Source organism: Psittacula echo (assembly GCF_963264785.1).
Source record: "Psittacula echo genome assembly, chromosome: 6".
NCBI lineage: Eukaryota > Metazoa > Chordata > Aves > Psittaciformes > Psittacidae > Psittacula > Psittacula echo.
Window position 1 is genome coordinate 73,965,558 of NC_137743.1, and position 23,982 is coordinate 73,989,539.

At 37.0% G+C, this 23,982-nt stretch overlaps 1 protein-coding gene across 1 annotated transcript in view; it reads right to left on the bottom strand.

Moving 5' to 3' along the window:
* Positions 1-861: 861 nt before the first annotated feature.
* LOC308222647 (aldehyde oxidase-like) overlaps positions 862-23,982 on the bottom strand; it is a 38,537-nt gene continuing 15,416 nt past the window's right edge. Inside the window, exons 15-34 of the mRNA XM_080620920.1 lie at positions 23,714-23,876; positions 22,785-22,877; positions 20,766-20,935; positions 19,686-19,812; positions 19,138-19,260; positions 18,282-18,378; positions 17,169-17,293; positions 15,624-15,757; positions 14,255-14,342; positions 12,693-12,779; positions 10,244-10,435; positions 9,710-9,937; positions 8,598-8,693; positions 7,781-7,909; positions 7,224-7,298; positions 5,505-5,557; positions 4,069-4,183; positions 3,369-3,434; positions 2,619-2,807; positions 862-1,843 (exon numbers count right to left, since the gene is read on the bottom strand). Of these exons, the coding sequence (XP_080477046.1) occupies positions 1,631-1,843; positions 2,619-2,807; positions 3,369-3,434; positions 4,069-4,183; positions 5,505-5,557; positions 7,224-7,298; positions 7,781-7,909; positions 8,598-8,693; positions 9,710-9,937; positions 10,244-10,435; positions 12,693-12,779; positions 14,255-14,342; positions 15,624-15,757; positions 17,169-17,293; positions 18,282-18,378; positions 19,138-19,260; positions 19,686-19,812; positions 20,766-20,935; positions 22,785-22,877; positions 23,714-23,876 (2,563 nt within the window). The 3' untranslated portion in view covers positions 862-1,630. The remainder of the gene's footprint in view (positions 1,844-2,618; positions 2,808-3,368; positions 3,435-4,068; positions 4,184-5,504; positions 5,558-7,223; positions 7,299-7,780; positions 7,910-8,597; positions 8,694-9,709; positions 9,938-10,243; positions 10,436-12,692; positions 12,780-14,254; positions 14,343-15,623; positions 15,758-17,168; positions 17,294-18,281; positions 18,379-19,137; positions 19,261-19,685; positions 19,813-20,765; positions 20,936-22,784; positions 22,878-23,713; positions 23,877-23,982) is intronic.

Genomic DNA, 23,982 nt, shown 5'->3' on the forward strand with positions numbered 1-23,982 from the left:
TAACACAAAGATACCTGTGCCAAAAGAATCTAAAGCAGCTTTACTACAAATCAGAGCATGAGCATCACTTCTGATCAAAAAGGGACTGAATCCAACAAACAAGGTTCTGTTTCTTCAACAATTATCTCTGCACTCACACTTCTCTTCAAGACTCAAATGTAAATTAGGAAATTAGCTGAAGCCATTAAAAATCATTTATCTACTAAGTTGTTAAGTGTAGTAAGTGGCAGTAAGTTATCTAACATACCTTTATACTTCATCCTAACTTTCTTCTCCTGCAGCATTTGAACTGAGCTGTTCAGGGAATCTTTCTTGTTGAATACATATGACTCAAATGCAGGAGATGTATTTTTAGCAATTAAATGCAGTAATTTAAGCAGAGTATTGTAATGAATATACTAGATGGAAAAGGAAGATAAGGATAGAAGATGTAATATGCTTAATTTTGGTAGCTGATTCTATTCTGAAAATGAAAAAATATATTTGTGTGTTGATAAGCGTGTACTGGGACTGTAAATCAGTTTTCCATTCTATTCCATTCCATTCCCGTCTTGTGCTCTCTGGGTTGTCATTCACACAGATATGGCTCAAGGACTGAAGGAAGCAGATTCGTTGTTTGCCATCTAAGAGAACAAGCAAGAAATGAAGAGTTACTTGTTAGTATATGGCAAGCTCCCAGTATTGCCCTTATCCGGCTTTCAAGTCATTCAGCAGTGTTCTACAGGAGATATCTACAGAAGATGGCTAGAAAGTAGGTCAGTGACAACTGGTGTCAGGGCCAAACAGGTATAGAGAAGCATGGTCTTTGCAATGCTGGACCTCACCACCCATAAGCTCCTGTGATGACAGTAAGCCCACGATTCTATTGATTTGGGGCCAGTGATGCCCCACCATGACCAGAGAAATACTATGGAAGTAATCTGCGAGTGAGAGATCAAGAGTTTCCATGGCAGAGTTTCCTTGGCAGAGCCTCAGAAGTTCAGGACACAGCAGGGATTTACATGCTGACAAGAACCTTGCTTCACAGATGTTGTAGGCTAAATAAAAACTTACAAATAGAATTGTAATAGCAGTGGGAATATGACTACAGTGAACAGTTGCAGAAAACATAGAATATAAAGGATAGCATTATTAGTAGTGTATTGCCTCATCTGTTTTTTTTCTGTATCCTTTTGTTAGCTCTGAGTTAATTACTTTTTTCACAAAGACTCCTGGGCGTAGCAAGGAGTATAAGAATGAGGTGATGGAATGACTTGCCAGAGTGCAAGGCACTGGGAAAAAACACCAGAAAGAGACTGAAGACACCTGAAGGCTGATCCATTGCATGTCTGTAAGAGGAGCTATTTAATCCTGCATGGGATTTGACATACCAAAGAAAGGAGAAGGGCTTCAGAGAAAGAGGGATTGTAAATTAAAAAAAAAAAAACAAAGAAAAAATCCCCCAAAAAACAAACCAGGGGAATTCCAATACAGTGCTTGAATGGCATTTGTTGGAGCCACTCGTCTGAGACCTGGTACAAGACATCTCAATTACAAGGAGCCATATAATACTGCTGTATGCAAAGCATGACCAACTGGAGACATCATTAGGCACCCCACCATTCAAGGGTGCAAAAAGCAGTATGCACTTCTACCCAGACATACTTGAACAGACCCTTCCCCAACTTTCTATTACCATCTCAGTGAAGTCATCTGCACAGCTTGCCCGTATTTGTTCAGCGGTCAGAGGGCTATTCAGCACAAAGCTCGTCTTCAGTCCTCTTTCATTCCTCACACTAGTTACCGCATCTCTCAAAGCAAAGAACACAGAGCATCCCAAGAAAAGTCCTGCCTCACCTATGCCCTTGAGAAGAAATAAAAAGAAGCCAAATAGGTGTAGGTTTAGAGCAAATGAGAGGAGTATATGCCATGTCAATATCAACTAAAAAGCTTAAAAGTCAGTGACTCAAAAAGTGTTTCCTCCTTCAGTAAGGAAATTCATTTTAGATTTAGTGGAAGCAAGCTTAGGTCACACCAAGTCTTCTGATAGTAGCTGCTTCCTGGGAGCCAAAAATGTTGATTCAAACATTGGCTATTGATTTTAGAATCTCTTTCGCTCATTGCTAAACTGAAATTTAGAATTACTAGCAGATAAAATTAGAGCAATCCAAATCCAAGTACAGAAACAAGTAAGAAACAAAGCCTGAACTCATGGTAATTCCCTGTGTGCAAACACCTCTGGCCTCAGTGGGCTTGACATCCTCTCACTGGTTCTGACATAAGACTCACATTCGTTCATTATCTCAAACATAGGTCAAATCCACCCTTATTCCATAGTCCTCTCAGTGCTGTGGTATTGGACATGTTAATGTGGAATGGAGTGGGATATTGCAACTGTATCTTACTTATCTCCTTGCTGAAGTACAAGAACCAAACATCTTCCCCAAGCATGCTGCATGAAGAAAGAATCATACCTTCTTGCAATATCATACCCTAAATGTTGTAAGTAAAACAATTCTATGGACATTTGTTTGAAATGCTAAAGAAGAGGAAATGAAAACTTCTGTATGTTCTGTATCAGAGTAATTTCTCTGTTTGTCCTGGGACTTAAGAATTAGGCCCTGTAATGGTTTGCTTACCTTGGATGCATAGATGGCATAAGGATTTTGGGAAGATGACAGCAGGGAAACACTAAACTGTTCTGGAATATCACAAACAGCAGGGATCTTATACTGATCTGGACCCCGAGTATAGAGGACTCCTTCTGGAGAATACTTTAATTCTTCCATTGTGTACAGTCCAATGCCTTGAACAAAGGCACCTTCAATCTTTAAATAAGAAAAGACATAGCATTTACATTCTCATATTTGGTGAAATGGGTAAAATTTTGTAAAGAACTGATTTATATCACTAGCTGTTAAAAGATCATTTTCATTCCTGCTTGCCTTCAAAATTTTGGGGCTACCTTGATGTGAAAAGCTTTCACACCTCTATTTCATACCAGGCAGAGACAAATGCTTTCATGATGAAGTGATAGCAGAGAAACACCTTCATTAATTGCAGGCTATAAATGGGGAAGGCAGATCAAATGACAGGAGAATTTGGAGACTGTAGATCACAAACAGGATTTAAGTACAGCAAATAGTGGGCATATATACATACAGGAAGTAATTCAGGTTGACATCATGGGTAAAATTCAAGCTTCACTGACATAAAAAAAGCTCTGACACTGACTCAAATGTGGCAAGTCTACAAGTAAAGGACTTTTTAATATGATCTATGACCTTTAACATTAGTAAGAAATGAATGTTTTCTGAATTAATGAGGTAATCTTAATTTCAGATAAGGCTATTGGTGTAAGAAATAAACAGGAACTTCTTGGCACATACCTGTCCTATATCCACAGCTGGATTTATGCTGCATCCAACGTCCATAACAATGTCTGTTCTGAGGTTCTGTCAATAAAATTCAAATGCATATTACTGAGACAGGTGCATAGAGTGGAAGCATTAGAACATAATATGGGTTACAGCTAGTATTCATTGGAATAATAGACACTAAAATAGAGGCCCCTCCATATACACAATTTCAAAGTAATTTCTAATACCCAACAAGCAAAATAGGCTTGTCTCAACTTCATCAGAAGTTTAGACAGAGACAGCCTTGCCAGATTTTTCCTACTGCACAAGGAAATCCTCATATAAATAAGTACAGATAGAGAGCATATGATCAGCTATCTATAACATTTAGCAATCTAGATGGTCAAAAACCTGGTAATAGAATATTTAGCTCTGCTGTTAATTTGTTTGCTGGCAAACAGTAAGAGAACAAGCAAAGAACATGTCAGACATCTGCCATAACCCGAAAGGTGAACCCATGTGACATGAATACAGATGTGCCAAAAGCTTCTTAACACTGCACAGCTTTCATTCTGCTCCACCTGTAATTTGCATTTACACTTTAAATATATTATCATGTGAAGATAGGTTATTTACTAATACAAAACCTGAATGGCTGTTGAAGCATCTAGTGATACAAACAAACCTCATTCACATTATTTACAAAACTTCCATGACACTCAGTCATTACCTTGTGATCTCCTGTTAGGCAGTTAATTTCAACCTCTGAACAAGCAGCTCCATAAAGAAAATACGTGAATGGCTGTCCTTCCCCTTTCTCCCAATCCATGTTTTCATTGTAACCCCTGATGGAAGAAGATTAATGTTTGCATTATAACAAAGCAGATGAGCATATAGAAGTTCAAAATAACTTTAACTTTTAGTCTCAAATAAAAGGTCAGACCCCATCAGTTAAGTTCCATGAAATCCTATGGAGCACTAGTAGTTTAGGTTAGATAGATCTGGTGTTTATATAAAATTTAGCAGACAAACAAGCTATTTCAGTTCAGGAGAGTCAATAACCAGCATAATCCCAGAAATACACTAATAAAGACATGGTAATCAAGTACACAATACAAATTTAAGGGAATTCAGAAAAAGGTAGAAAAACTGGTCACGACCTATGAAGGAATAACTTACAAGAGAGAAATTCAAGAGTTAAAATTGCAGAAACTGCCTACAGAATGAGAGAGAGGGTTAAAACAGGAATATTGAAATAAAGGTGTAATTATTTAGAAGAGAGTGGGACTTACTGAGGAGACTATAGTGGTCAGGACTGATGGGTAAATGCAGCAGACACAAGAGGACAGTGAAGTGTGGTATCTCTGAACTATGGGAGCTGTATGACCAAGGCATATTTTCTGACCATATGTGACTGAAATGTCTTTGTTGAGCATATTTAAAATTATACTCCATAAAACAATTATATTATAATTCAGAGCACTGAACCATGCATTGAAAAAGAGGTACACAAAATCCACATATTCAACTTCCCACATCTCATCTGGCTCAGCTGTCTTTGAGATTCTTGGATGTGAAGAATATGACCGGATAAGAACTAGATCAATATAGGATTTGAGGCTCAAGGAACTGCAGATAGTTTTGGACACCATTTAATGTCAATGGCAAACTATGACTGTTGTTCATTGCTTTGGAGATACTTTTGCTTTCCGATTCTTATAAACACTGTGAAAGAATTCAAAGAGAAGGGGTCACTAGACTTGCACTGAGAAAGAGCAGTGGGAACTGTGTTTAAGATTACTGTGGCCTACCGTAGCATGTTGCTGTGAATAAATCCAAATCTAAGAGTACACATGGTGGGAATTTTCTGAGGCTCCAGAAACAGAGAGGTCAAAACAATGTCCCCAAAACTAGGGTCAGTGAGCAACCCCTATTCTCATGTGAGCACTAAGTCCTCCCCTAGCTTTGAATCAGTGCTGAATCATAGCATCCAGTTCCTGAGTTTTGTTGTGTTTTTTGCTTGGTTAGTTGTTGTTGTTGTTTGGTTTAGCTTTTTGGTTTTTGGTTGTTTTTTTTTTTTTTTTTTTTTTTTTTAATTTACCATGAGTTTCTCTTAAATCAGTCCTGGTCTAGCCTAGGTATTTTCTAGGAACAAAAATGTATTACCTGAAGTAGCCAGTAGCTGAAAGACTCACACTCTGTTCAAAAGCTTCTTTAATCTGTAACATATAGCAATGTTTGTGGTAAACAACGGAAGGAATCAGGAAGGAACACAGCATGCATATATTTGCTTAATTTACATTTATTTACTTACTTATAAAAGAAACTGTAACAAATTGTAAAGAAAGGAAGACCATCTGAGTTAAGCACGTTTAGCTGCACATGGGGTCTAATATTGTACAACTAAACTCCCTTTAGATGGGCAATCTGAATTCTTTTGGCAATACAACAAAGAATAGACTAGACGACAGTGGTGTTCTTGCAAAATCTTTATTACTGGCAGTGCCATAGTCAGAAAGGGCTCTGCTCAATTTTTCTGTTCAAGTTCAATAGTAATGGGTCTCTCTTTGTCAGCTGAACAGATCTGGTTGGTAAGTCACTGAGTAAGAGATCTGCATGATTTATTTGCACAAAAGTGACTGCTGGAAAGAGAAATGCTCTTTGCAGTGTTCTTCTGCCACTGGTAAGAATGACAGTATGAGGTCCCAAATCTATTCCCTTTCAGTCATTCTCATGTTAGATTTCCTCAGTTCACAAGTCTAAAAAGTGTTTAGAGTTTTTAAATTATCTTTAATTAATTGTATTTTACTGGCTTTGCAAGATAGAAAATTACCTCTCTGCATATATTAACAGTCTTTCTTCGGTAAGCTATTTCTGCTAGTAATTTCAGTGTGTCTGATTAATTTGATATTCATTAGAGATTATCTTTGCATACGTAGCTGTCAGCTGTCAAGCTAGCACATGTATGCCAACATTATTTGCTATTGCTAGGAATTACTACTGCCAAGAGCTTACATCTTCACAGTCATTATAGTATTTAATCACTTGAGAAGAAACATCCTGATGTACTGAATTTGTGAATGTCCTTTTCATTCAACCGCAGACAATACGCAATACTGGACAAGAAAATGTAACAAACTGGACAAGAAAACGTAACAAAATGTTCTTTTAACATCTCAATACAGAGTACTAGATTCTCAGCCATATCTGCACAAAAATAGTTATTATTATAGGAGAAAGCTTTTAGTTAAGAAAATTCAGTTTCTAGCCCTAAAATTTTATTCAAGTGGGCACCAGACAAGGGCCATTTCTATAATTTAAATATAGCTTTAGCACTATTTCTTACTGCTCTACTGCAAACGTAACTAATATTATAACTAATTACATATTAATAAAGAGTAACAGAAGCAAGGATTCCTGCTACCTTTTATGTAATTCTGTAATATATTGCATATGGGAGAGAGATGGAGGTAGGAACTTGAGAAGGCTTCTCTTTACTGATTTGGTAAAAACGAAGAACAGCCATGTAAGAAAAGTGACACTGCACACATATACCCTCCTGTCAATCTTTTGGCAACAGCTTGTCTGAGGGTAAGCTGGGGTGCACAGTGTTATTGCACAAGCTGATATTTTTGTATATTAAAAACTTCAGTGCCTCCAAATGTGTCTTCACAGATAGCCTCCCCTCCTTTCCAACTAGATAGAATCTGGGGATTTTTTCCCACATAGCTAAACCAAGAACCCACACTCCATCTTTCTGTGAAATAACCTCATTCTACAGTTTTTAACTTCAGGATTATTAGGCTGAGCAGACTGATAGATTACAATATATAAATCAGAGTTTCTGCAAGCACACAAACAAATTCAGTAGGATTCACGTCTTACCCATTCATTCCAGGTCCCTTTTGGGTTCTTGTTGATGATAGGCTGCAGGCGGTTCAGAAGAGTTTGGCAAGCATCCTGGAGAGAAGTCAGGAGAATATAACCCAAAATTAACACAGTTTGGTACTATCCAAGATATGTTCTAGTTAGTATAGTCTTTATACTGATTATCTTGGTTTGAAAAAGTATGATAGGACATGTCATTTTAACTGCATACACACAAACGTTATAAAGGGTTAAGTTATGAAGGCTGGAATCTGCATGACTCAGATTTAGAACAGGAACAAGGTACAAGATTTGCACAGGACTAGTTAGTTTGTTATGTAAAACAAGGATTTTGTAAAACATAACCCTTCCGGGGAAAGCTCAGATCATATTCTGAAAACACCTAAGTACCATTACTGAGAAACTGTTCACAAGTCCTGTTTCATCTTGCCAGTCTCCAGTGGTATTACTGGTAATCTGAAACTTGATTTCTACAATCCCTAATGCTTGAAGTTTGGCAGGCATTAAATACCCTGAGGGATAAGGTGCTTTGTTAAACTAATACTATTCTTTACCTTCACAGCCATGCCATTGACATCTGTCCCGGCAGATCCTGCTGAGGCACATGCATTGGGAACAGTTGTTGTGCTCGTTTCACAGAAGTGAATACGTGACATGGGGATGTTCAATTCCCGACTAGCAACCTGTTTCAGGAAGAACAACATATTCTTCTCTGTTTTAGAAACATTCTAAACACTTCAACAGTTCCCTTGTACTTGCTGGTCAGCAATACCAGGAAATAAAGGAAATAACACCAAGACCAGTAAGTCCTCTTCCAACCTCCAGTTGAAATCAGTTTGTCAGTACAAAGAAACATAAAAAAAGGGCAATGATTTCACCTGTACTCCAACTCTGCACTGAGACTCTGGAATCCAACATTTGGTTCCTGACTTTGCCGCTTATATCCTGTATGACTTAGGGCAAATTATGCAGGTCCAAATCCCAAGCTTTCATAAAGTTGATAAATATCTTTACAGATTAAACAAATACAACCATGATAGTATTGTCTGAACTGTATATTAATCTGAATGCTGTCTTCTTTTTACTGTGGGTTTTATGGGATCAGCCCCTGAAAATCTAATTTTTAATAAGCCTCTACTCATACCATTGGAAGAATAAAAAGCAAACAATCTGTATTTTCTTTCTGCTGTTTCTGTCACTCTTAATGAAGGTATTTTTGCTTTCTAACTCTCTTAATGCAAAGAAGCAGTGGCTATGCTCATAGAGAAACTGTCCTACTGGTACACTAACTAACCAAGAAGAAAACCTTCACACTGTTTACCTGCATGAGAGAAAAAGCACAAGGTAACATTTGTTTGGATCCCTTGTTACCTGAATCATTTTTGTATGAATACCCTGCCCCATTTCAATTCCACCATGTGTCAGAAGCACAGACCCATCAGTATAAATATGAACCAGAGCAGAAGCCTAAAAAATAAAAATAAGATTAGACTAGTGAGAAATGTGTTGTATATGGTGATGAATTGATGAACCAAAAAAGACAGACACAGTTTTGAAATGTATTTCAATTTATCTGTTTAATGCTTTTGAATAGAAGACAAAATTTGGAACGCTAGTTCCTACTCTTCCTCTACAACGAACTTGAAAAGACACTAATCCTTGGAGGTCTGCTTTTTCTGTTGCAAAATCCTGAAATACATCTACACCTGGCAACAGTATCTCAATGGTTCCAAAACTAGCTGGTGGACCTCACTCACTAGTGGTTGTACATGCAAATTGCTTTAAGTTCCATTTTCTCTCTCATTGATGTTTGAGAGCCTTTGGATACAGGTTTTTCAACAGCACAGGTTGGTCAGACTGTAACATTAGTCACATCAGTAGTGTTCTGAATGAGATTTTTCCTTCTGGACTCAGCTGGAAGTAGCACTTTAGACTACAAGGACCCTGTGACTTTAGTCTTGAACAGAGACTGTCAGTTTGATATGACACAAGCCAGTCAATTAATTTTCAATTTATAAAATGCTGCCTATTCCAGAAGCAGTGGAATACACCAACATTAAAACAAAATAAAATATGAAGACCAAAAATACTACTGTCCTCCTTCCTTAAGCCTAATCTTTGATTACATCAAAACATTAAGTCTTTAAGAACAGCATCCCATAGTACCCCCATGGTCAGAAAGAATAAGCTCAGTGCAATGCCATCATTCCTCAAAAACTTTTCATAAAGGTGTTCAACTCATCTATACCAATGTCACATCACAAGAGATGGGACTGGACAGGGTCCAAGCTGCTAGCATCCTGAAAGCCAACCAACTTTGATCACAGCTTGAAGAGAGCTAGAAGCTACTGTAGCCTAACTACCTTTAGGAGGACCACAGATTTCCAGACCTGAAATATAAGACATTTTGTATCCTAAGGTAGAGTAACTGTAACCTTCTACGGATAAAAAGCTTAGCTTAATTATTCGTTAAAGAAACTAACCTGAGAAAGATAACGTGTGCCTAGTCCAAACGGAAACTTCAGTGGTACAATGGCAATCCCTTTTTTCTTCCAGTAATTTTGTTTGTTAAATTCATTGGCAGCTGTTTTCCTACTGTAGTATGCAGATTTCTCCATACATTCATTCCAACACCGTATTAAATTTTGTGGATCAAGCTTTTGTTTGAAGTGTGTCTGCTCATTCTCCTTATACATATTTATTTCCCTAATCTGAAATAAAAAACCTAACAATAACACCTATCATACAATCCAGTTAAAGGCAGACTGAATTTTTGGGGGGACTATTAGACAACAAGAAAATTACCATATGTTTTTTGAACATTACCAGTTTGGTTCAGTTTGTAAGAGCGTGCTGTTCATTCAACAACCAGAAACTGATAAAAAAATAGTAATTTTAGCATAAATTTTGTCTGACTTAGGGAAGATTTGTTCAAACAATTAAGCTAGTCTAAAGGGTTTTAACTTTCCAATTGCGTAGACTTAATTTCAGGAGAGAAGATGCCTTCATTTTCTCACCTTTTCTGGTGATAAACCAGTTTTATCTGCAACTCCTGTTATCCAAGTTTCTGTCACCAGTGCTGACTGGGGAAAGCCAAACCCTCGAAACGCTGTATTTGATGGCAAGTTTGTTTTGCAGGCATAAGCCCAGCATCTCAAGTGGGGAATCTTGTATGCATTGTCCATTTTTAATAACGATACTGCTGCTACCTGTGGTAGGGGACAAACAGGTCTAGTTATTAAATGTCAGAACAGTGCTTCTTTCAAATTCACATTTAAATCTTCTTTAGACCTTAAATTGAGACAATTAGCTTTAAAATTGGGTTTCTGTCAATCACTCGTAGTAAAAATACTCTTACGCACACGTACAGACCTTATTAATATATTTCTCATGTAGCATATTAGTTTTCAGTTCTTTTTTGATATTCATAGAACACAGCTGGTGTACTAGTAGTTCAGTGCTGGTCACTAGTTAAGGATGTAGCCCTTACTTCATTTTGAGATTGATTTTGCTCCTACTTTGATATCAAAAACCACATAGAACTAAAAATAGGCAGATTAGATTTAAAGCAATTGGAGCTATGAAAGGAACTGATGAAAACATTCTGAATTATCACATCCTATGGAAATTCACAGTTAAGGTTTAGTTCCATCAGAAAGCGTATGTACTGCAGTCTACATTGTCTTCTGGTTCTTCCGTTTTTCTTTTAGAGATTTCACATTGCGCAAAACCACAAGAAAGGGAAAATCCTATATTAGAGAACGCAAATTAGGTTCTAGGAGTCAGTATAAGATAAGTTTTTTAAAGTTCTGATGTCTCATGAAGAGGCCACAGTATCTCTTCAACGGTAAGTCAATTTCTCAAAATGGCAAATTTAAGCCTGTATTCTTACTGTTCCCACTGAGCTTTAAACAATAAACTTTAAAACATTTCTGCATAGAAACAACTGAAGATAGATTTCCTGTAATAACTGTGCATATGAATAACGTCATACAATGCTACCTTTTCACTTGGGAAACGCAAGTCGAAAAGTTATTTGTGGAATACAAGAAAAAAAGTTTGTGTTTTTTTTTTTTAATTATGACTACAACTTCTATGTACTTCAGAGAAAGTACATATATGAAGCTAACTAGTCATAAGAAGGCTATTAATAAACCAGAGTGAATACAATGTATTATTACAATAAATCTCTTAGCTATTGCAAATTTTCTTCCCAGAAATGCCTGTTCTAATCTTGATGCAATTATACAGTTAAAACATATTATTAATTCTTGAGTAAACAATAAGTAAGTTAAGCATAGATTACTGGTATTCAACCCTCATGCTGAAGACCAATCTCTATTACAATGAGCATCAAGTATCTTGGCTCTCTTGGGTGGGGCTCCTATAAACTAAGGTCCTCTCTAAAGACAGAACAAATCCCAAAATACTGTCTTGGGAACACATGGATAAGTCATGCTGACCACAAAAAACATGGACTTTAAGTTCTGTAAAGCTTGTAATTTTATTTCCAGTAAACTTATTTCTCCTTTTAAAAGTATTGAATTAGTAATGCTATAGGAAGAGACACACACAGCAATCAATGCAATTAATTAAGGAGTGATGTTAGAGAATTGGGCTGTTATCCTATGCACTATTCCAGCTGCAGCTGAGCTGGGTGGAAAGGTTACTCAGTTAGTTATCACTGCCTCCCAGTTCTAGGTCCACCAGCTTCACTATAACATTGTAGAACTTCATCTTAAGATGGTTCTGATATGATTCACATTAATGTACATGCTTTTAATAATGATTTTTTCTAACCCAGGTTATTTTTCAGAACCTGGTTAGTCAGCAACAGCATGGGCAGTCACACTGACAGATTTCAGAGCACAGAAAATACCAGTAACTGGAGCAATGACAAGCAGATGAGGGGTAGTAACCTCAATAAATATTCCAGTTACAGCTAGAATAGACCATACAAACACAAATAGCTAGTGACTGATATTAAAGCAAGCAACATTTTATGCTTTACAGACCTACAAGTGAGGAACTGAGGTATACAGCACAATAAATGCAAACCCAGTACACAATTGCATAGAGATAATAACAGGACAACTATCACTATGAACTTTCTGAATTCTAAGAAAGGTCTTCAAGCCTTGTAGACATAGAGCTTTATGGAGGCACAAATACAGGTACTGTGTATTTTAAAAGGAATACATTGATAGTTGACATGTTCATCATGGGAAAATAAGTCTGAGAAACCATTCATGAAGAGAACGCATGGGAAAATATCAAAAAGGATAATAGTGGTTCACTGCACTGAATAACGACGAGTTACACGACTAGGTATAGATTTTCCAACAACTCACAGTCCCTACATCAAAAGACTATATGATTAACAATACATGTGCAAGGGAATTTGGCCTTCATAATTTTCCAGCTAATAATTCCTCCATAAGATTTGTCAGCTCCTAAAATCCTTACCAGGACAGATTCATCAGGGGTGCATCCTCCGTTAATATAATATTTAACATCCACAGCTCTGATCCTACCATCATCCATGAAGCCAACCTACAAGGAACAACAATAACCTATTTAGACTTTGGCATTCATTTATTTCTTCAGTGCTTGTATATTTTGAAAATAAATGTAACCCACACAATTAGGCTTATACTGCACCATTAATTTCTGGGCAGCATTCACTGAAATTATAGAAGGGCGAGAGAGAAAGAAAATATCTTCCTAAGATAATGGCTTTCCCACCTCTATAGATACAGCACATAACAAACAAAATCAGTCCACTGGGAAAAGAAGAGGCAGGGAAGCCCAGTAGCTTCCTGTGTCTTGCCTGACATGGCTAATAAGTGTGTTATCTAGGAGTGTTCACCGTAGATAAAGTCAAATCCCACTCTGACTGTACAAATATTGTCTGGCCGATGGAGTATAGTATTAGTTTTAATTTTTGACAAAATGTTATCTTTATCTCACATCTCTCTTTCACCTGTGGCCACTAATGGTTCCTGAACTCTCAACATGAGCTACGTTTTGTTTTCAACTTTGGGGAAACATCTTATAAAATTTCCCTTACTTTACCTATGTAGATGGTTGCGAGATTCGGTATACTATTTACATAGAACTTGTTTAGCATAACTTGTTTAGCATTAATAGCTGAATTTGATGAAGGCTTAGGCTGCTAGCTGTGAACTGTCACCTAGATATGTTGAACTTTTTAACTAGTTAAATAAAACAAGGCCTCAGAGCTGGTTCAAGCCAGAAGATAAGGAAGCTACAATCACCAGCAGAAGCTGCAACCTTAGAGATAAGAAAAGAAACAGCCTGCCTAAGAGACAATGAAAGGACCCAATGAAGAACAGGAAGATCCTAGACACTAATATTACTATTGGTCTGAACTGTTGCGTGAGGCGTGAAGAACTTAGATTGTAAGCCCAGGGATTTCTTAGTTCAGAGTCCCTCTTTGGACACAGCTGGATAGGCTTATCGATTTGAGGGAAACCTGGAGCTGAACCCTCTTCTGGTGGCTGACATATGTAATTTCTAAGACAAGTAGAAATGTAAAGGAAGGCAGAAATTGTCCTAATGAGTAATTATGACTGAAGACAGTGCATGAGCAGGGAAGAGATTAATTTCCTCCATAGGGTGAGCTTTCCTGTATGACACTGTTTCTGTGAAAAACAAGCTGCTCCTTTGTGTGAACCAAACCATATGGACGGTTTAAAATAAACCTCTAGAGAAGCCTCAGCTAGTTTAGCTTCCTGTTCCCAGAAGGAAAGACAGAAAGAGCTAGAAGAGGAAAAGGACATGAAGGGACTAGAAAATAAAACAAAACAAAATCCTGCAGAGATACAGGCAAAAGCAGAGAAAAGACTGCACAGCAACACAATCTTCTGGTTTCCTGGCTAGTTTTGTTTTAAAACTGAACCAATTATACTCATCTTTATTAACAGGACACATTATACAGTAACACTAAAATACTTCTTCACAGAATATGAGCAGGCATTTTTTCACTGAATTCTTATGGCACTTACTTTATATTTACCAATAAAAGGATGTCGACCACCAGTGATTAACATATCATCCCCTCGGCTTAGAATAAGGCGGACTGCTTTGCTGGTTCTAAATCAAAAATAAAGTCAAATTTCAGTGACAATGAGATGTTGTTAACAAAATAGCTATTGATCATGTATCATGTATCCAGATCTAGCCATGCATATAAACATGCATTTAGATTAAACTTAATAGGCTTAAACTTACGCTTAAATCTATGTTCAGAGTTCATATTTTTTGCATTTACAATCATGTCTGAATTTTAATTTCATCTCTTGAAAGCCAACAAGATAACCCAGTGCAAACTTCTTCTCAAGAAATTGTTATTTTAGTGTTAAGACTGAGCTGTGTTAAGTGAGCTACCAGCAGTTAGCATTTCATTTTAAGCAAGATATAATTGCTTCTTAGCTGTTCAGAATCATACTGAAAACGGGTGCTTTGAATAAAACCAAAACACAGATAAAAAATTGGTCTACAAATGCAAATACCATTTAAAAGTTACTTTTGAAAAAATGGACATACGATGTAAAATAAAGTTATAACAATAAAAAAAAAGTAATTGTTTAAATTATATTAAAGATTATTTTTAGCATGGCCTGATTAATCCAAAACACAGATAACAAGGCCAAAAATAATCAAAAGCAGTTTGTACAACAATTACAATAGTAATAATAGAAATGTATTGAACTAATCACTCAGATTACAAGGTCATTTTGGCTAAGACAGGATGTAGCCTGATGTGCATTCTGCAGCAAGTCAGTTATGCTTATAGAAGAGGTTATGCCCTGGCAGCTAATTGCCACTATTGTCTGGCCAAATTTGGAGGGTGGGGAACAGAGCTTTATTAAGGTTCCTAGACTAATTCAGGTAGTATTAGCAAAAAAACCCCACCTAATAGATTTAAGCTAATTTTGACTAAAAGATGTTGGGGACTGAACCAGAACTATTTGTTCTTAGAAGCAATTCCACTCATGAACTCCTCCCTCTGCAGCCTGCTGTGCAGAGAAGTTCACATCTGGGTGGTTAATATCACGCTTTGAATCTACATACAAAGTCTCAGTAGTTAGAGACTGGTCCTTTTGAAATTCAAAATCATTTCAAGAATATTTCTAGCTTATGCTAACACCCATTTCTTCAATTCCCAATACTTCAGTTGAGGCTAGAGCTGCTTAACGTAAGTAGTGTAACAAAACAAATAAATGCACTAACAGCCTTACAAAATGTGAACAGTCAGGATTTTACGACGTTTTGGCTAGCAGCTTTGGGAAAGGAGAAAGCATTTTAGCCAAAATGCAAAACTTGTTCACCCCATTTTCTCTTCATATGCCCATACACACATACTGCACTTACTTGTTTGCTGCCACTGCAGCAACTGATGCCAGTAAGCCAGATTTCAGGAGTTTCCCACCAAAAGCTCCACCAACTCGTTTAACATGGCACATGATCCTGTTGGCTGGAACGCCTAAACTTGCAGCTACCATCTCCTGTAAAAATAGTTTTAAACTTTTATGCCAACTCAAACTAAGCCTAAAAGTGAGGTTATAAAACCTTTTCTTAGAAAAGGGTTCCATAGATGTTTCTTTTCCGTTTTTTTGTTTTTTTTTTTTTTTTAAATTATGAAAATAATTTTTTCTTTACCTGAGGTTAAAAACCGAGAAAAAGATAACAAAATCTCTACCATGGAGACTGTGAAAGGGCCATGGACAAAAGTGAAGAATACTACTCCTGGATTTCATTACCTAAACAGTAAGAAGCTTTAGATATAAGAAAAAGGGATTAGAAACTCTTTTTCTTACTAAGGTAATAATTTTAATTCAAATAAAACCATTTTCTTTTTAACAGTCTAATGGCCTGCTAGTGTCAGGAATGTTCTTGCTTCAAATCATTTCCTCAAGCACAAAGTTCATCACACTTCTTGGCTATTGGCAATATACTACTAATAATGGAAATTATACAAACAGCCGAAGTGGTTTTTAAACACAAATGCCAGTACTGAGTCTGATATACTGTCAGTTTCCTGCACCACAGCTATTGCTATGCAGACTATATGCTATGTAAGCCTTGCAACATTTACCATCATGAAAATTATAAAGAGAGCTGGAATATCTCTCCTGTGAAGAAAGACTGAGAAAGTTGCAGTTGTTCACACTGGAGAAGAGAAAGCTTCAGTAAAACCTTATTGTGGCCTTTCAATATATAAAGGGGGCTTATAAGAAACAGAGAAAGACTTTTTACAAAGGCCTGTACTGAAAATGAAAGAGGGGAGATTTAAACTGGACATAAGGAAGAAATTTCTTACAGCGAGGGTGGTGAGACACAGGAACAGGTTGCCCAGAGAAGTTGTGGACGCCACATCATTGGAAGTGTTCAAGGTCAAGTTAGACAGGGCTTTCAGAAACTTTGAGATGTAGTGAAAGATAACCCTATCCATGGCAGGGGGATTGGATTAGATGATCTTTAAAGGTTCATTTAAACCCAAACTATTCCATTATGATATGGAGCAGCAGTCTCACCTACATCTATTAGAGCTGATCAATCCCACAGCAGGCTCAGACTTCACAGGGTGCTGATTGCTCCTCACCTCAATGGAAAGCTAAGGGAGATGGAGGTGCCTCAGCACTCTACAGAGATTTTCATGCCTACAGTAGTGGGGCATTGATCAAAGGTAAATAAGAGATGTGTACTTCCTCCTTAGTGGAAGTAGTAGTGTAGTGGTCAAGTGTTTATCCTTTATCAGGATATAGCAGTACTTCAAAGCAGCTGTTGTTGTATAATCCAGATGTACAATTTCATGTTCCTACTGCTTCTAAATTGTTAAGACGGATTTGTAAATCAAACTTAAAAAGCTCTGTTGTCACAGGGTCAACCACTTTCTCTGAGAATGCTCTGTATTACCTGAATAAATGCTGGATGCTGTGTTGACACATACACATCCATTTCTTTATCCTCTCCTTTTGGAACAGCAAGCACACTCTGAGTCTCCATGTAGAAGTGTTCCTGCCCCCCAATGTGAATCTCCCCTGATCCAAAAAAAGAAAACCACAAGTGTTACTAAGAGAAAAAGACAGAAGAAATGAACCAGGGAAGAATTAACAGCCTATCATCATGTAAGTCATGTAAAATCTGACATTCTTTTATGAAGGAGCAACATCTAAAATAAAAACACAGATTAAACTCCTTGAAGGATTAAATTGATCTTCTTCTAGTGGCATCAACATAACCTGAGAATAATAAGAGGAGAATAACAAGAGAGTAACAAGAGCAGAATGACACACCTAATGTTGACACATTTAATGTTGACACACCTACACGTGGTGTCAACATTAAATAAAACAAGTAAATTAAAGCATAGACACACTGGATCAGGTGAAGAAGGCGGTTACCAAGATTGTCAGGGAGCTGGACTACAGAATGTATGAGAAGAGGCTGAGAGAACTGGATTTAGGATCTGTGATTTATTCATCCATAAGAAGAAAAGCTTTAAAGGGAGATCTAAGTCTACAACTACGTAATGGGAGGGTATAGAGAAGACCAAACCAGACTATTCTCAGAGATGTACAGTGGAAGGACAGAAAGCAATGAACACAAGCAATTCCAAATTGATATAAGAAAAAAAAACAACAACAAACCAAAACACCATGAAGTGCTCAAACATTAGAAGAGGTCCCTATAGAGGTTGTGGAATCTCCATCTCTGATGATACTCAAAACATGACTGGACATAGCCCTTAGAAACCTGATCTAACTGGACCTGCTTTAAGCAGGAGGTTGGAGTCTATGACCCCCTTCCAACCTAATCATTCTGTGATTCTGTTTCAAGGACAGAGGATGCAGAAAGCTTGAATGCAGTAGCAGGACCACAAGACCACTAGGTTTAATCACACTTTCTTCTAGCTGACTTTTCTCAGGCCGAAAGGCTATATGGAAAAAAGGTAGAACTGGGACTTGAACAGACAGACAAACCCAAATACTGGCAACAACTTCTCACCAAATATATTCTGCAGTTTACCTTCAATTATATTATCAACAGTTTCAAATGCCTGATCAACATTCCCTTGTTCTAGTTTTCTCTGGGGCTCAAAGAATGAGTTGTGCTTTATGGCTTCCTGCAGTGAAGAAAAAGAGAAATAGTTTTTCAAAGTATTTTAAAGATTCAATGAACAACTGTATTTCATTGCCTTACTGTCATTTTTGGTAAGTTTGTACATTCAGTTCCAGCAATTCTTTCCTGCTGTATCTTGTGTTAGTGATGATAGCAGTTTCTGAAGAAAATGCTTTTAGTTTATTCAACCTGCTCTTCCTTCTCATACATCTAACACACAGCATAAGTCCATTTCCCCTACAACTCCCACATCAAATTAGTACTATGTTCTATATCCTTAACATCTTTCCCCTCACATTCCCCCAACACTTCCTACATCTCCAGCCTAAATTTGTTGTCTTGCTAGCTGGACAACAGATAAAAATGCTATAGATGATCAGGAGATGATGATTCAGCCAATATACACATGGTGATTGATCAGTGGACAGCTACCAAAAAAATTACAAACAACCAGCATGCTCACTGACTTTCCTCACCAGAAACATTAGAAGAGTTCTTCTTTCATACACTTACGTTTGTTATTATGAAATCTGTGGGACCTTAATACTTCTGAGACTGTTGCCTATCCACCACCAGTGGTCAAAATCAGCCAAAAGGTTGAAATTTTTTTTATAGAGAGACAGACTGGTTAATTGTATATTCATATTCACCCTTTTCCCTTAGAAAATCATGTTTAAAAAGCAAGTGAAAAGTGTGAACTGCTGCCTCCACTAATTAAGTAGATAAAATAATAAAAAAGCAAGAGAAAAGAAATTACTAGTACCTCAATTGTTAAGATCACTGGTTCCAGCACTTCATACTCTATCTTCACTTTTGCAGCTGCTTGCTTAGAATGAACATCTGAATCTGCAACCACAGCACAGACAATCTGACCAACACAAATCACCTGTAAAATACACATCACTTAATAGAACAGAAGATTCAAAGGATTACCATATGTGATGCTGATACTCTTCTTTTGTGTAACCACTGTTCATGTTTCCCTTTTAGAATTTTGCTTTGATGTAGGACTGTTTTTATTTTTTAGACCATCCATGAAGTAAATAAATTCTTAGAAATTATAGGCATTGGTATAACTGGGGAATCAAGGAAAATACAGTATTCAAAAATGGGTAACAGGAGCCTGACTTTCAATGAAACATACTATCCCAACAACATAGATGGTTTTGTGAAGTTTACTCTGTATTCTTCTGATATATATTTTTTCTCTAGGCAGAACATAAAACATATGAAGTAAAACTTCATTATAAAAGGCTGAAGAAAAATAGTAAAAATGAAGAAATTAAGTTTAAAAAAATATTATAGTTATACCTTGTTTCTTGCAAATATAATCTCTGGATCATCAGAATAGTAGAACTCGTTTGTAGCTGGTACATCATGAGCTGATATTATATCGAACACACCTGGTACTTTTAGAGCCTCTGAGGTATCTATAGATCTGATTGGGATATGGGAAGAGAGAAATGTAATTCATTAGTCTTACAAAGCAATGCACAGAGGAAAAGAACAAATACAGATGTATGTTTCTTGTGCTGCCAGGATCTGCTTATAGGTTTAGACATGTCTTTTCCTTCTATCTCTGCTACGCAAAGAAGTACAGGTTAAAATTTAGTAGAATTTAAAATTCTACTAGCCTGCTTCATTTCTAGGAAATACTCTAGATGCAACAGGAAAATAACTGGCCCATTAGACTGCCTGAACTGCATTGATTTAATAAAAATCTCTGCGCAATTATGATACTACAATTGCAACTTTCTAAGACACCACAGCCTACACAGATACAAATAACCACCTGCAAATGGAGGGTTCATGTAAAGAATTAAAAAAGAAATGGCAAGACCAATATAAATGAAGAATGAATGGGAATGTATGGGTGTAGAAGGATCAGAAAAAAACAGCAGAAGGTCTGTAAGAATGGCATGTTTTAGCAGGTCAGCACACTCACACCACATCTAAAGGAATCTTCTCTGGATACCCACATCAGAAGACAAAGGAGAGTGAATAAATTCTACTGACTCAGAGACGGGGGTAATGTTAGCTCCTTGATGGTACCAAAAAAATGCGGATCCAAACCCAGCATACTATCTCCAACCTAAGAGTAAGCTAGGAAGTATGACCCAGACTATAGCTAGAAGCCCCAGTCCTCTCTGTCATCACAATCAGTTCTGACCAGACCACATGGATATGTTTTCATGCGTGAATGCTGGGCAGACAACTTGGATGTGTTCATTTTGGTGACTGTTGAATGAACTGCTAGAACAGGTGTAACTTTGCAGCCAAAAAACATAAATGAAAACAGTTTTCTTTCAAAATAAAATCTTTTCCAATCTTCCTATTCCTCTCCTATAGTCTCATATGAGCTTTCCTCAGATACACTTCACATACACTTACACAATCTTAGCATGAGCTCTGGAACTAGTGACAACAGCCAGGAAGAGCTCCCCATCCACAGAAGGAAGGTCATCAATGTAAACTGCTTCACCAGTGGCATGCTTAATTCCAGATTGGTGCATAATGGGCCGTCCTACAGGATCCTGGGGAGACTGATTCGGCTTTATGTCCTGTACAGTCAAAAATATACCCCCCCATTTCCCCCAAAGAGTTAAAAAAAGAATAGTCATGTTATTCTTATAGCAATCAAAGTCAGATGAGGGAACAGCTGTTCATATTACCAACTTCTGGTTCAATATCAAAAACAGATATGGTGCAGGACCTGTCTGCTGCTCCTGGGGATTTCTTCAATTTCTGCTTTTAAGGAGCCTTCCAACCCCCTTGCACAGGTTTGTCTATTTGGATTTTTTCCTTAAATATTTACAGCAAAGTGATACAAACAGCACTTCTTTTTCAGAAGGACAGTCTCCTCTCTTACTGATTGGTGCTATGAAGCTTTGATAAAGTTCTGAATTATTCTTGCAAGATTCTGCTCTGTATTTTACCAGGCCCTGTTGTTGTACGGTGAGCTGTTTGCAGCAATTTCTAGGATTTGTCTTCCTTGCTGAAAGACTGTAAGTTATCAATGTAAATCAGTGAGAAATTGCTTAAATATTTCCTTCCCAATTTTATTACCTTGCACCTGTGGATGAATTTCATGTCTTATTGTTTTGCTAAATCTTTCCTGAAAGTTATTTCAGTGTTGCCAGTTAATTCTGCCACACCAACTAATTGTTGCCAACTTCCAGAACACTTTTCCAATTTCTGGATCAGTGTTCACACTAACTTTTTCCTCTTCTACATTTAGAACTAGTCAATTGCTCACAACTCAAAACCTTTTTTCTTCCATAGCTTCCAGTATACAAGTGTTCTGGCTACACACTTCTACTTCCTGCACTGTCAGCACAAGGCCAAGAACAGACATTGTTTACTTGACTGCCTAATGTTCTTCAAATGGCTGCCTCAGACAAACCATCTCAACTTTTCTACTAACAGAATCACCAGGTATTTAAAATTCTTCCCCCCTACACTTCCAATTTAAAAAGTTTAATAATGTTCAGATGAAGAAATCCAGACAAAAGATACAGACTTGCAAAAGTTAGAAATTTTAAAGTGAAAAAAGATTTTTCTGGGTTTCTAAATTTCTGTTGCTCAGTGCCAACAGATCTGAAAACCAAATTGTTTCCATTTCTGTTGTTTAGTCACTTTTCTGAAGTTGGGGAATAAATTGCTGGAAGTCATAAAGAACCAGTTCCTTTTATCCTGGCCCCTTTCATTAGTCTGTAGTGTCTTTCTTTTGATGATAGCTCTGAAGAAAGCTGAAGATAACAACTTGAACAAATTTAAAGTATTTAAAGCTAAAATGTTATTCTAAATAATATCTAAAAATGAAAAAAGAGAGATATTTACCTATGTTTCATTTTAATTTTCTTCAGGTTTTCAAAAACTAGAGATTTTTACTTGTGTAGGAGTTCCCACCGTGATCTAGACACAAGGGTGAGATCAGAAAATCCAAAAGGTGTTCTTTGCTGCCCTCTACTGCTGACTTCTCCTTGAATAAGTTAATTTGATCAGAGAGAAATCATAAACTCTTGATTCCTAAATCTACAGTAAGCCCTAAGAGCCCTCTGAAATCCGAAGGAAAGTGTATCTTGAGACAAGAATACTAGAGTGATAGCTACAGACTTAGGTTTTTCAATCTTATTTTCTATACCACATTTAAACAGTCCAACAATGGAGTTTGTTCAGCATATTTACCTTTTGAGAACTGTTTAGAAGAAGTGAGTACAGCAATACGAGGCTATTTTTACATGCAAGATTTTTCTAATTGAGATACAGTTAAAATCAACCACACTAAGAGCCTGATGCCTTCATTCTTTTGGAAAATCTGTACTTGAGCTTCACAGCAAGGGTCATGTTTGAACCATGCTTTTTAGAAAGCCTTATAAAGCACTGAAGAATTGTAGAATAATCACTTGCCTGGTATATTTGGATACTCTGGGACATCTTGGTTTTGAAATCTTGTAGAACACTCCTATATTCCATAGGTATGCCAGGATAGTGACAAGGATCCTGAAAAGGAAGTGAACTACTATTAAAACATTTTGAACATTCCAATTAAAAATGCTAACAAACAAAACCACTAAATACAAACTCTTTATACAGGAAATTCCTTCAAGACTCTCGTAAGCTAGAAGGGCTCTAAAATAACCATTTTAAAACAATGTAGAACTTTGAGATTTTACTAATTAATATTTAAAAGTCTACTGGATTCAGCAATTATGCTTGTTGAAAGTAAGCAACATAATGCAGAGATAGCCAGAAGAGCTTTATTCTGGGGTCTGATCAAAACTGGCACTGAACCACTCCTGGTAATAGTAAATTACCTAGGAAAGAGCTCAAGGTAACTCAGAAGAAAAAGGAAAAAGCAGTATTTTTTCTCATAGGAACAGATTTAAGACAAAAATAAGTAAATTACACCTAGAATGTATCAGGAAGTGAAATTTTAGAGCCCTCCTCTCTCAGTCAACAACTCATCCAAGAAGGAGGGCTGGTTTAACACCTGAAGCTGCTTTCCAAAGCCTTTATTTCTATTCTGTTTATTTATGATTTGAAGTACAGCCAGATAGAGTAAGACCTTATGTATGGTTTTTTTGGGCCTGCAGCTCAATACTGACGTATTGCTGCATTAATGTTACTCAATTTTTTTAAAGCCTAATGTCCAAGGTAAAGATATCTGAGCACCTGAAAGTTAAATGAGCATCTCTCCGGAGTTAAGCACTTACATCTTCTGTAGATCTGAACGTTAAAGACAATATTTAGCACGTTGTACAAACTGCAAGCACCAACAGGTAATAAAAACCCCTTTCATTTGCTTCTACAAAAGCAGACATGGAGAACTAATTTACCATTATGTTTAATGACTGCAACACTTCCAGGAAAAATCTGTAGAAGAAACTGACTATCAAAGTTTTCTTATAGCCTACTTTTTCACCACTGGCTGAGTTTGGAATAGCAATTTCTTTAAGAATTAGTCTGCAAGCTTCATCCAACATTTGTTCATTCCAGTGTCTGTCAGGAAGAATAACAGATACAGTCAGACCAGGACTCAAAAAAAATACTACAAATTGCAGTAATACATTTGCACCATGGACCATAGGCATAATCCTGCTCACAA